The sequence below is a fragment of the Myiozetetes cayanensis genome, unplaced genomic scaffold (assembly GCF_022539395.1).
Source record: "Myiozetetes cayanensis isolate MyiCay16 unplaced genomic scaffold, myiCay2020 scf6-25, whole genome shotgun sequence".
In the NCBI taxonomy this organism is placed as follows: Eukaryota; Metazoa; Chordata; class Aves; order Passeriformes; family Tyrannidae; genus Myiozetetes; species Myiozetetes cayanensis.
The window spans coordinates 12,919,419-12,932,201 of record NW_026087853.1 but is presented as its reverse complement, the minus strand read 5'-3'; the positions used below and the strand labels follow the sequence as shown (position 1 = coordinate 12,932,201).

The following is a 12,783-nucleotide window of genomic DNA, read 5'->3' as shown; positions in this document are numbered from 1 at the left end:
CCTGGAAATAAGCCATGTAACATCAGTAGAAATAGCAACTCAAGAAAAGATTATTGCTGTATATTGGTGTCTTAATAGAAATCACAGCTCAAGTCTAAGGGTTTGCTGTATCTGCTCACGAGCTTGAAGGTTCTCCTGCCCCTGCTGGCTTTTGTTTACCAACCAGGTAAAATGAGCACTGAAGAGAAGGTGAAGGTTTCTGTATACAATACCAACCAGAATCTATGTGCGATGTCCACAGATTATCCTTCAGAGGTCTGGGCTCCTGCATAACCAAAGTGCTTACTCAGTGTATGTGTACATGCATAGGGTTCCTTGTCTAAAATGAACCCTGTTCTTGCCTTTATTGCTGCCAAGATCCACATGGATGTGTTTCCCAGGCTGCATTTGCATCATCTTTAAGCTACAAAAATTTTGATTGCACACCAAGGATAAGGGACATTATTTTTGCAGTTTCTAATAGAATTGCTTTTATCCCAAAGTAGTTAAAAGAAATCTGGTACAATTCCTTGCCTATTATGTTTGAATTTGAACTAAAGTTTGGATCTTATACTGTTGTAAAAACTTACTCTCCTTCCACATTCTGAGATGACCCATCTTGCCTATTTGAACTTCACACCCTTAACTCCCTAATTCACTTGCAAATTCCTAACCATAGTGTCAACTGTACAAAAATTAATCCAATTTTAAAAAAACACAACATTTTTATTATTCTCCACCTAATTGTCATTGATGACGCCAAAAAAAGCTACTGGTTTCAAACTGTATTTAGAGACTTTAAAGTTATGGTAATGAAAAGGTGGGAGATGCCCCATACCTGGAAACAAAGGGTCCTGAGCAGCCTGATCTGGTGGCAGGTGCCCATTGCAGAGGGTTGGACTAGATGATATTTAAAGGTCCCTTCTAGCCCAAACCATTCTAGGATTCTGGGAGTCTGAACTGCTAACAGGACTGCACCCTAATATCCCAAATTCCCAACAGCATCATGAATATTCTCTTGCTGCCTATGCTTAGGTGTGTGGGGGAGGATGTTCCTGCAGGCAGGTACCAGCTAATCCAGGAGTGATTAGAAACATTTTGAAAGCATGTGGGATGATGTGATTTTGTAGAAGGATAGAGGAATATTTATAATTCCTAATACATGAAACTTTTAGAGAAGAAGCATTCCTACTCCTTTCTCCATATACCATTTCCTTTCTCTGTGTTTATCCAATTTAGATATATTTCTCAGGAGACACATCATGGGGCTGAATCCGAACTGTATTGCAACTCTGTTGTACTTTATTTTCCTTTTCTCATATACTGCAAAGGGAATAAGGGGTAGGGGGAAGTACATAGTAAATATGAATGGGTACTGCAGCTAGTAATTTACTAATCCACAAGTCTAAACATGTACACAGAAGCAGTCCAGATAAACTGAATTGTAAGAACAGTAACTAATTAAGCACAACTGTTTTTGTAAGATTTCCCATGGCTTGCCTTTATAATGCCAATTTCTATGCAATAATAAATTAATAATTCTTCACCTGTATAAAAATTTAAAATCCATCTGTTTATTGACCAAAATAAAAGTTTAGATTCTTCCTCTAAAATGAAAAGTCACTTTCTGGATAGTTGGGAAACAACATACTTGATGAATTTGCAGTGTTTACTCTGCTAAAAAGTGAATATAACTACTGGGCATGAAAATGCATGAATAGATAAAAATAATGCATACAATAGATAAAATATATAATAATAACAATGAGTAAATTAAACAATTAGAACTAAATGGTGATCTCTCCTAAACTATGTTTTAAGGTATTTTGTTGTGAGAAAAAGGACAAACCCACAGATAACAGATTATATACAGGAAGCCTGTCCATTTATTTCAAAATTGGCGATTTTGTAAAATAAATTTGAGCTATTCACTAATAAATACTATTGTTATTACAGCATAACAGTTTCTAAAAACACTTGCTTTTCTAGTGTACCAACTATACATAAGAATATAGTTCTTTCTCACAAAAATTAGCTTTGAGCAACTAGTGCAAACATCCAACACAAACTTGACTGAAAGTGTTAAGAAATGTATTTGAAAGTACATGAAAATGCATCTCCTTCAGTATATCTGGATACCACTCAAATTCTCCCAGCATTTGTTTGCATTTAAAAAAAAAAATCATCATTCCTCACCACTTGTTAAAGAGGAACATGTATTTTAAGTATTACATTCCTTACTTACAAATTATTTATTTAGGATGAAGTCCCTCATTAACTCTTTAGCAAACTAGCAGTTTACATTTTAAACTGGAGAACTTTAACAAGAAAGGGTAAAACAGTTTATTCAGCTTTTTACAAAGCAGTATACAATAGCACAAAGTGGTATGCCTACTAAAATGTTTTGTTCAAGACAAAAGCAGAAGTTGAATTTTTTATTACAATAAAAATTCTTATTTGCCCTGTGTAATTTATTTGGCAATAAAACAAGACTGCATTGCTTCTCTCAAAAACTGAGCAGCATATACTTTGAAAGTCACTTGATTTACATCAAACCAGAGATTTTAAAGTAAACAATGGTGATTTTCTGTTACAGTCTTAATCATGGCCATGGACCAGGACCCCCCTGTACAAATTGGTCCTTGGACACACGGCAAATCTATTCTGTGAATCAAAGAAATTCCAGGAAGGCCCAGTGAAAGTAATGAAACTATTGAGGGAATAAAATATTACCTGGCCTGAACATAGCAGTGAAGGCAAGTATATAGTCTTTCTTGGAATGATAGATTTTAGTATTTCTCACCAAGAAAAAATTAATTATTTTTATTGGTCCTTCTAGCCTTTTCATGGATAAAAACCCAAAACATTAATCACTCATGGGCCAATTTTATGTTCTAGAGACATAAACTTAGATACTCCCCCGCTATGGGGAGAAAATAACTGGGTCTCATTTTCCAGTATCAGCAGTAGCAGCTCCCTGGAAAGGACTCATTGAAAGTGCCACTGAGGTGGAAGGAAGTTTTCCATGTGTTACATTTAGTGGAGGAAAGAAATACTTTCACGCTTCACAATTTCAGTTAAGATAACCCTGAAATGACTATGGCATTTGGAAAAAAAAGGTTTAATTTTTCACCCTTTGTGGGCTCTGCCGGTGTGTAAAGCGATGGACAGCTATGCCACTCAGAACATGACTTTTCCATACCATTTAATGTGCATGCACCTCCCGTTCTCCTGCACGAACAGCTTCACAGTCTTGGGGTGGTGTGGGTGGGAACAAGCCATACTGTATGTCCTGTTTATATACAAACCAGGAATGTGAACGATCATAAGTTGGGCGGCTGCAAATTATTGTTATCAGTGGTGTGCTGAGGGAAAGAATCAGAAGTAATTTACCCGCCAAAAAACCGCACAGTGCAGAAATACAAAGAACTGAGGGGTTTTTACCTCCATTCAGATCTGTTACCTATTAGCTCAAGTGAAACAGCATACAGCCTGTTGTCAGGGTATGAGCTTTCAGCTGTAGCAGTTTGGAACTTCCATGGCCATATCCCAGCCTGAAACCTCATCCTCATCTTCCAGTTATTTGTTCCCCACTACTGTTCTAACTTTCTCTCTTTAGAGGGGATCCTGCAGAATTTAGACAAACAAATGCACTGTGTACAAGGGGAGGTAACTAAAGTGAGTGGTATAGTTGGTGTATGTTGGATTTTTGAGGGGATCCAGCTCTAAGGGCATTGCATAGGCTTCAGGGACTTCCTGGCCTATGGGGTTAATGTTGATTTAAGTGCCCTCAGGGCCAGGTCCTGTAGTGTGTGCTTAGCACACAGATGTGTTGCACTGACTTCCACAGAAGTAGAGGAACTGAACACATCATTGGATGCATTCACATTTGTGCTTGGCAAGAAGGGACTCCAAGTATTTAAAGCTAGCATAAGTGATAATGAACAGTTATTATCATCTTATAATAATAATAATGGCCAGTCTTCGCAAGAGAAGATCCGGGGAAGGTCTTTACACCTTCCAGCCTGCGCATTGGATTTTTTTAGGTGAGACACAGTGTGCGCGGAACTGAGCCCACCCTTTAATCCTAAGGTTCATCTGCCGGGGCCAAGCGAGCTTGGACGGTGGCAGCGAGGTCCTTAGGATGTAGATGGGTTGCCTTTTTAAGGACTAACGAGCTCCATCTGCCCGGGAGTGGCCCTGACCGGGAATCGAACCCTGGCCCACATACACTGGCCAAATTAATCTCCTACAGCTCTGATTCTGTGAGGATTGTTGCAGAGAACCCTAAAAAACCCAATGGATATTTCATGGTACCCCATAAACTCAGTGGGGCATTACTTGGGTAAAGAAGTTACAGTCATACTGAGCTGGAATAAACAGAGTGTCCAGAAGATGTAGAGGATTTAAGTGTGTTTAGACACCAAATATCAACATGTAGAAATTTCAGCTTCCGGAAGTTTTAATGGAAGAAAGTAGCTTAATCACTCAGTATATTTTGCAACTGTAGCTGAAAGTTTAACATTACAAAATGACATATTGCTATGCAGCTTTAAGAATCACACAATTGTATTCAATCATTTCCCCTGCTTTTCAAGTCTGCTGTTCATTAAAAACTCTTCGCCTGCTTGCAGTTTCCAGTTTTCAAATGGATGACACAACCAATGCATAGCTTAATGCTCATGAGTCATAATTAATAAATAATTGTATCACATACACAGAATTTTACAGGTACTCTTAAAATGGTTTTACAGTTCTATTAAATATATAGATAAAATAATCACTGCTATATAAAAAAAAATCATTTTCAAACAGCTGAACTCTCAAGCTCTGCATAAAATTCTGTAGACACATTCATTACAATCTAGAAACTCAATAAAAATACATTTTAGAGCTCAATCCCTCAAAAATATTCATGGCATTGAAAACTGATTGTCATTTTTTACTGTAATCTGTGCTTCCCCTACATTTGTACTGAAAATTTCCTACAATTTGGCAAAGGCTATATCCGTGTCAGTTTGTAGTTTATGTGACTGTTTAACTCATTTCCCCAGCTCTAAGTCATCAGCCCCATAAATGTTTTGTGGGGTTCTGTCTTTAATAGTGTATCTTTCCTTGCACTTTCTATAAAATCACAATGAAACACTTTGCAGTTAAGTTACAGGACTACAATGACATTGAGCCATCCTTTTATAGCTGGCCTTTAATGGTGCTTCTGTGAACACCAAACATCCTTTATCCAGTGATCCTCAAACACTTCCTGACACTTACACTTCACAATAATCTGCTACCCACATTTGCTCAAAACCAGTGGGTTTTACAAACAGTCTTAACAGATCAGTACCCTTGTGCATCTGAATTCTGCTGCTAAATCAAAATACCAAATGTAGTCAGTTCAAGGTTGGCGTTTTTCAAAAACCCAGTCAAAAATTCAGGAAAAACTTCCTTATTCGGACAGTGGACATATCTACTGGAAAATGGGTAGACAACAGACTGCCCATCAGCCTTTAACCTCCCACTGCCTCAAGCCAGTCCTCTAGGCAGCAAGTTAAAATAGGCTTTGCCACAGGGAATGTTTCACAATCAGGCTTTTAGATGATAGCTCGGAATAGGCCACAAAGCCCAACAACAAGCAATGTTTTCAGAACAGGGCATTTGCATTGAGGGATTGGATCTTGGACTGTGGAAGAAGAGGTGCAGGCTCACAAGTCAATTTAAGTGGGGGGAAACTGCTCCTTATGCAGATGTCACTCTTTGCAGGTCCAGGTAAAGGCAAAACTCCTGAAGAGTTCAGACTTTTTTTTAAATGCACAGTTGACAATACCAGTATCATCACTCTTAACTCTTCACCTTTGATCTTCTCACTAAAGGAATGGCTGGGTAAGGTACACTACCTCTGTTATAGCAAACCTACAACCAAAATGGAAAGCAACATAACACCAAGCATCATGGACTAATTTAGTATTTCTTTTTCATCTGTTTTGGATGGAGGAAGCAATCTCTGTCTCTCAATGGGATAGGATGAATAGTGTGTATGGGCTTAAACACTGGGTGAGATGACCAAGACAACTGCTGGATGCTGTTTAACATTTAAACTGCTCGTTTCAATGTTTCAGTCACTGTTCATCAGTGGGAGGTAACAAAGAAAACCTTGAGTTTTTTCCCTCTTGGATGAAAATACTGTGTAATGAAATGGCCAGCATCAGTGCATTCCCACCTTTCCATTCTTCATGGATGGATAAGACATCCAAAGAGCTCCTCATTCTGATTAATATTCTTAGAAGGAAGGAGAGAAGACAGAAGGGAGCATACTTGACTTGATTGAACTTTGATAGCTATAAAGTTCTATGAAGAGACTCTAATCCAACTCCAGATAACCTCTGCTGAAAATCAGTAAATATGGAAGGATCAGAGAGTAAAGACAGAAGGAATCAGAAAAGGTTGTCATAAACCAAAGGAGCCTTTGAAGAGTGGAACATAATGAAGAGCTGTCAACACTTTCACTCCAAACTAGTGTACACTGCTACTTACTGCAATTAAATAGATGCTGTATCCCAACCTAGTATTCCCTGGTTTTAAGGGTAAAGATATCATGTTTCTTGTATTAAGTTTTATTCTTTCAGAGGGAAAACCACTAATCCTTCAAAATTCTGTTTTAGCCTACTTCCAGAAAGCATCTTCAAAAGTAAAGGTTTTCTTTTGGAAAGACTTCAGCTTTCTCTTGAAATGTTTAGATTTTTATTTTCAATGTTTAAGATCTCCTGTTGAGCCATATTGCTGTTGGATTCTAACTGCAGCTCAGAAGAAAGAAATCCCAGGGGAACAAAAAGCTTATGAAGAAGAATGAAGTGTGATGGATGGTTAGGATTACCTTAGAAGATAACATTACTACAAACATGTTTTAAATACCTGCAAATAAATTAGTATATATTCTGATGTGCCCTGATCCCATGTACTATTAGTTCATCTGAAAACTTAGCCAGGGTAGGGCTACACCTTACGCTACAACAAAGTACATAAAACTTATAGCCATGTGATTTTTCACTCAGTCTAAAATGATGAAACTCCTCATGCTATGAAGCAGTTTGAAGCCAACCTTCTGAATTTCCAGGTGGAAGCATGATGTAGTCTCATAAAGCATACTATGGAACTAAAAATGTGTCAATGAAAAGTAGTGACTTCACTAAAAGTCACACAGAGAAAAGTTACAGCTAATAAATTGAATTAGAAGACTTCTCTTTTGTCCTCCAAAGCATGAGTTACACCTTGTCTGGCAAAAATCCTAAATCAAATATCCTAAAGTGATCACTGATGTGGACAAAAATTACATGAGGCAGAAGTGGCTCAACTGTGCCTATGGAAAAGCCACGTGAGTCTCTTTAGTTGCACTAGAAAATCAATGCTGGCTGTCAGCATTTCTCTGTATTTAGTTTTACATGTGTAATTTCTTTTTCTATTGATTTGGACACTTAAAGGCTATTTCTAATCCTTTTACCATACACTTGTGCCTTAACAGTAGCCTCAGCAAATTAGGTGACCTATTATTTTTTGTATCTTCAAAAAAGAGACATTTTCACATGATCTGGTAAGTAAAAGCAGTAGGGAAAATGAAGCAGAAGCAGACTCAGAAGCACTGAGGTACTTTTAAAAAAACTTTAGTTTCTGGGCTAGGATTTCCCATATGACCACTCCTGTGAAGCAGTGAGCGTGTATGTGCTTCACACTTCTCCACACCCAAACTATTCCTTCAAATCAAACATAACAAAAGGTGCAGGACAAAAGCGAATTTAAATCCTAAGAAAATCAAACTCTTCTACCCCAATAAACCCTCAACCTGATTTTGCTGCTCCACTGGTTTTGCTACTGGAACTGTAATTCCTGATGGGTGTTTTACCACCTGTAGCTCTGCTCTGCCTCCAATTCTTTCATATCATTCCATGGAAAACATGAAGAAGCAATTCTAGCCTTGCCTTTGCAGGTGGCCAGATCCAGAGGCAAGTCAACACCACCCCTCTTCCACAGCTATCAGGCCCTACATAAGAAAATGAAGCCAGAAGAATAATTTTTGAAGACTAGAGCTCTGAATTGTTCATATTTCTACTGATAATTATCTGGTTTTATTTAGCATCTTATAAAGCAAGGCACAAATGTACAAAATTGCGTCTACTAAATCAGGTCATTTTTATATATATTTACACAATTATCATAATATAAAACGTGCTTTGACACTGTCATAGCACAACAGTAGAGGAATTGAGGACAACCTGATAATAAATGCAAATACCAGGTCCTGGATTTCTGTTTGTGCTTCACCTGAAGGAACATATTCATATGCAGATACACAAAGCAATCCAGCCACCATCCTTTATTTTTCCACACCTCACACAAATCAAACTTTGTTACTAAGAAGCTGTGGAAGGAGTAAAAGGCAGTAGATCAGCACCCAGAAGAAAATGATGAAGTAAAATAGCTCTGGCTGTTCAAAAATTGTCATCTCATGAGTTGGTGGTGGAGCTTCACTTGCTTCTGAGTCCTTTTTCTTCCTGTAAACAGGAAAGAATTCAATAAGAGGCAAGAAAAAGAAGAAAAAAAAAGTCATTGTTAATATTTACTGTGAAGATCAGAGGGACAGACTAACAGACAGCAGTTTAAAGAACCAATTCAATCTAGTCAGCTGGAGTCCCTGCTAGACCCGGAGGGGCACAACAGGCTAAAGCAGTGTGTTCCTTCCAGAGCCAATGTACATATCAATTAATCCTCTGAAAACTCTGGACAAATTCTCAGGTAGTATAAGGAGATTCCCACCTGTCAAAAAGATGCTCTTTTGTTTTCAGAACAGTAAACATAGCTCTGGGCAACACACATCACACTGTCACAATTTTCCTTATACACTGGATCTGACTTGATATACTTCCCCCAAATCATCTACTTTCAGAGCTACTCATGTCAGAATATTAAACAGAAAAAGCCCAAAACTTCCAGAAACCAACTATAGCAGTTGGGGTTTTCCAGAACAACTCCAAAATTTGAACTTTCCAGATTTCCAGCTGTGGTTCATAAGGGCAAAGCCCAACGGACTCTGCTGGTACCATTGAGCTCCCACAAAGACAAGGAAGGGTCTTATTTAAAAAGGCACAAGATGGCACACTCATTTTATAATTTTACAATACTGTAAGAATAACCCTAAGGTTCTAATCTACTTTTGGAGAAAAATGTGTTTTGGCATGCTTTAATGAGTCCCTTTTTTCTGGCTTGGGGCATCCTACTTCCTCAGATACTATACTGGATATATACTTGAGTATTACCTAAAATTTGCTCAATATCAGCAATCTGTAAACAGCGATAACCGTAACAGCTATTCATGTATTTTTTTAACAGAAGCGTAAGTGAGACCAGGACAGTGGATCCTGATAATATTTTGTGTGTTTTGTGCATTTAAATATAACAGTCATTTTAACTAGAAGTTCTGAGAGGTACTACTCAGTATCAGCTAAGAGGGAAAACCTAATGTGATCCTTTGTTTTTTATAAACATTTAGACCCAAATAACAAAGGGATACACACTCTGTGTTCAGGACCCATCCCTCTAGGTCTAGACTAAACAAACACACACACGTACTCTAACAAGGAGGCCTGACCTGCACTGAAGTTATTGATTTTCCTTAGCATTGACCACACTAAATATTGTCTTGACCATCTTCCAAACATAGAAAGAGTCACCACTGCTAGAGGGCCTAACATTTGAGGTTCTACCACTCCTTTCTTGGCCTGACATATCCACTAAGGAGGGAGAATACTCAGAGTCTTGCTTAGACAGCTGAATCTTTCAACTCAAGTCAAGAAAAAGCATTTTAGTAAAGGGACAGATTGAAATAGGCAATATAGGAAATATGGACTTCAAGCCATTACAGAAGACATCCAGTCAGTTGCTACCATTATAATTAATTTGCAATTCCTTTGTAGCACTCCTAGTACTACCTAGGAGTTATGGATTCCTTGCAAAAGTCTTTGTCTGAATAAGAACCACTCACCTGATGATTAATGTACTTTCCCCCATATCTGTCATCTGCTGGTTTACACCATAAGTTTCCTTAAACAAACAAGAAATAGATTATATAACAGAAATAAAATTCAGCATCTCGTAAAGGTGGTACTTGTGTGTGTATTTTATGCAGAATATATCTAGTGCATATATCATATGTATCTAGTACATATGTCATATGTATTTCTGATAGCTCTGACAGCGCTGCAGAACTAAAGCATCTGTGTGAAACCTCAGTTTCATTGAACACTGGTGGCAGCATTTCTTTAAAACTCCACAATGGTCAGAATTCTATTTCTATGCTGAAAAAAGCCATATTCCTATCCCTGCTCAGCGTGCCCACATTGCTGATACTGTCCCTTCCTTCTGACTAAAAAGTAAAAATCCAGACTTCACCTGAGTGCTCTCAAGAAGCCAGTATGAATCACATCTGTCATTAGGGATGGAGTTTCATGTTACAACTAAAATTCTTTTAGGGTTAGCTGCTGCTACTGAGAGAATATAACACTGCTAATGTGAAGGAGAGGGAAAGAGCGCAGTTTTTCAGAAACAGTGCTCTTCAGGAGACACCCAGCATTTTTGCAGAGTTGAGACCAGGGCACCAACATATATACAGAGAATGCAAAAACTGAAAGAAACTGGGGCAGCAAGTAAAGGAAGCTTCAAAGAAGCAAAATGTTGCAGCTATACAGTTATGATGAAGTAAGATTCAAAGTTAAAACAGATTTAACTGTAGTATGAGGGACTCCTTTGGGGGGTTGTTCAAGGGGAAGTGAAGTTCAGTTCCATATATTTAGGAGATAGAGAAGCTATGCCTGGTTTTGACACTAAAATTATTAGAAGTCACAAGACTTTCATACTGTCACAGAGCTTTAGAGAGAGAGTAGACCTTTTTACAGTGTGTGAACTTCTGGAGATTAGAGAAACAGATTTCCACACATTTACCTCCTCAGAAGCATTAGGAGACCTTTTTCGGAGATAAACGTTGGCATCATTGTCACCGGTTCTGAAATGTACGTAAAAGCAAGTTTTTTAAATTCATAAAGCAGAGTTAAAGAGAGCCACTGCAATTGCACATGCCAGTTTTAAGCTGTGCAAAACCACAAATATGCATTGTTGCATGTATTAGAGTATGGACTGGAATTTATCAGTAATGTTATAAAATTAGCTTTGGGAAAATCTGACTCATTTTCAAAATTCATATGCTCAAAAAGGAATCTTTTGTGAAAAATGCCATCTGACAGCATTTTTCCACCTTCAACATCACTAACATTTCAGTGAGAGTATTCAGGTTTTATGGCATAAACATAAATTAAAAATGGACATACCTTGCAGGGAACAAAAAGCTTGAAGGGGACAATGGGTTTTTCTAAGCAAACTTTCAAACTCATTTGAGTGCTACAGTGATAAGCATCAACAAATTACAGTTCATGTCCCACTCCAATACATTATCTAAGAATAAACTGGAACGTAAGAAGGAACAGAAGTGAATTGAGTAAGATTAGCTGAGTGTCTCCACACTGGCTCTGGCTCGGGTGCAGTTAAATTACCCCACAGCAGCCCATATAGTGCTGTGCTTTGTACTTGCAGCTAGAAGGGTGTTGGTAAAACACGTGTTTTGGCTGTGGCTGAGCAGTGCTGGAACAGCACTGGGGCCGTCTCTCCAACCACAGCCGTAAAGGCCAGTGGTCTGAGGTGGGGCAAGAGGTTGGGAGGGGACACAGCCAGGACAGCTGACCCAAACTGACCAGGGGGCAGTGACACACTCATACTTGTTATTATATCTGTCTTCTGAAGCAGCCACTACACCCTGCTTCCCAGGAAGTGGCTGGACATCACCTGCTGATAGGAAGTAGAGAAAAAATAATTCTTATTTTTTTGGGCTTCTCCTAATTTTCTTCCCCACATGGCTTTTGCTTTTTTATCATTAAAATGCCTTTACCTCAACCCATGAGTTCTTCATATTATTTTCTCTCCACAAACTCATTTACTTGATCATAATCAGAAAAAATACCCAAAAAATATCTATTGGAACGAATCAGTGCCATTCTTCCATACAGTGTCACAATGCACATGGATTATTTCATCTACTTCACAAAATACTCTTTCTGTTGGAAAAGCAGTTATAACACTGCCATGTTCAAAATGCACTGGGGTTCCAAGTGGGCTCTGTGTAGCAAAGTGTACAATACAGTCAAATCAAGTTTCATTGGCACTGGATCACCCAATATGTTTAAGAGAAGCACAGGAAGAAGAGAAACACAGGAAGAAGACAATGAGTCCCAAAACACTTTTCCTAAAAGAAGACTACAAGAAACATCCAATGGACGGGGCACATTTTTAAAGACCAGTTAAGTGTATTTAAGAGAAAGTTAATGTGAAATACCTGGTAAATTCCTGACATTCAGCAATTTCTTGCAGATTATCTTGCGATAGAGTAGTAGTGTCGACTTCTGAGATCTGCAAATCTTCTTTGATCACATTTTCCCCTTCCTCTTCCCTATTACTACTTTCTTCTGGTGTCTTTATGGCTATTGATAAATCCTCTAGAGGTTCTACTATGGCCTGTTGAAGTTAAGAAACATTTTGCATTAAACTACAAGACTGATTCTCCACCCTTCCAAATACCTTAGTGGTGCAGCCTATTCAGATGCTACATTGCAGGTAGTATGAGACTGAAAGTCTCGATGAAGAGAATTAAAAAAGCAATTAATTTCTTGAAAATCTTTTTGGATACATTGAGCTATAAAGTATCACCAGGGC

At 38.2% G+C, this 12,783-nt stretch overlaps 1 protein-coding gene and 1 long non-coding RNA gene across 2 annotated transcripts in view; both read right to left on the bottom strand.

Moving 5' to 3' along the window:
* Positions 1-1,259: 1,259 nt before the first annotated feature.
* LOC126651012 (uncharacterized) overlaps positions 1,260-12,783 on the bottom strand; it is a 292,912-nt gene continuing 281,388 nt past the window's right edge. The window contains exon 2 of the long non-coding RNA XR_007631543.1: positions 1,260-3,996. This is a non-coding gene — a long non-coding RNA (uncharacterized LOC126651012). The remainder of the gene's footprint in view (positions 3,997-12,783) is intronic.
* The window catches only part of CLMN (calmin), a 72,060-nt gene continuing 63,700 nt past the window's right edge, over positions 4,424-12,783 (bottom strand). The window contains exons 10-13 of the mRNA XM_050336473.1: positions 12,407-12,585; positions 10,966-11,026; positions 10,010-10,068; positions 4,424-8,522 (exon numbers count right to left, since the gene is read on the bottom strand). Coding sequence (XP_050192430.1) covers positions 8,369-8,522; positions 10,010-10,068; positions 10,966-11,026; positions 12,407-12,585 — 453 coding nt within the window. The 3' untranslated portion in view covers positions 4,424-8,368. The remainder of the gene's footprint in view (positions 8,523-10,009; positions 10,069-10,965; positions 11,027-12,406; positions 12,586-12,783) is intronic.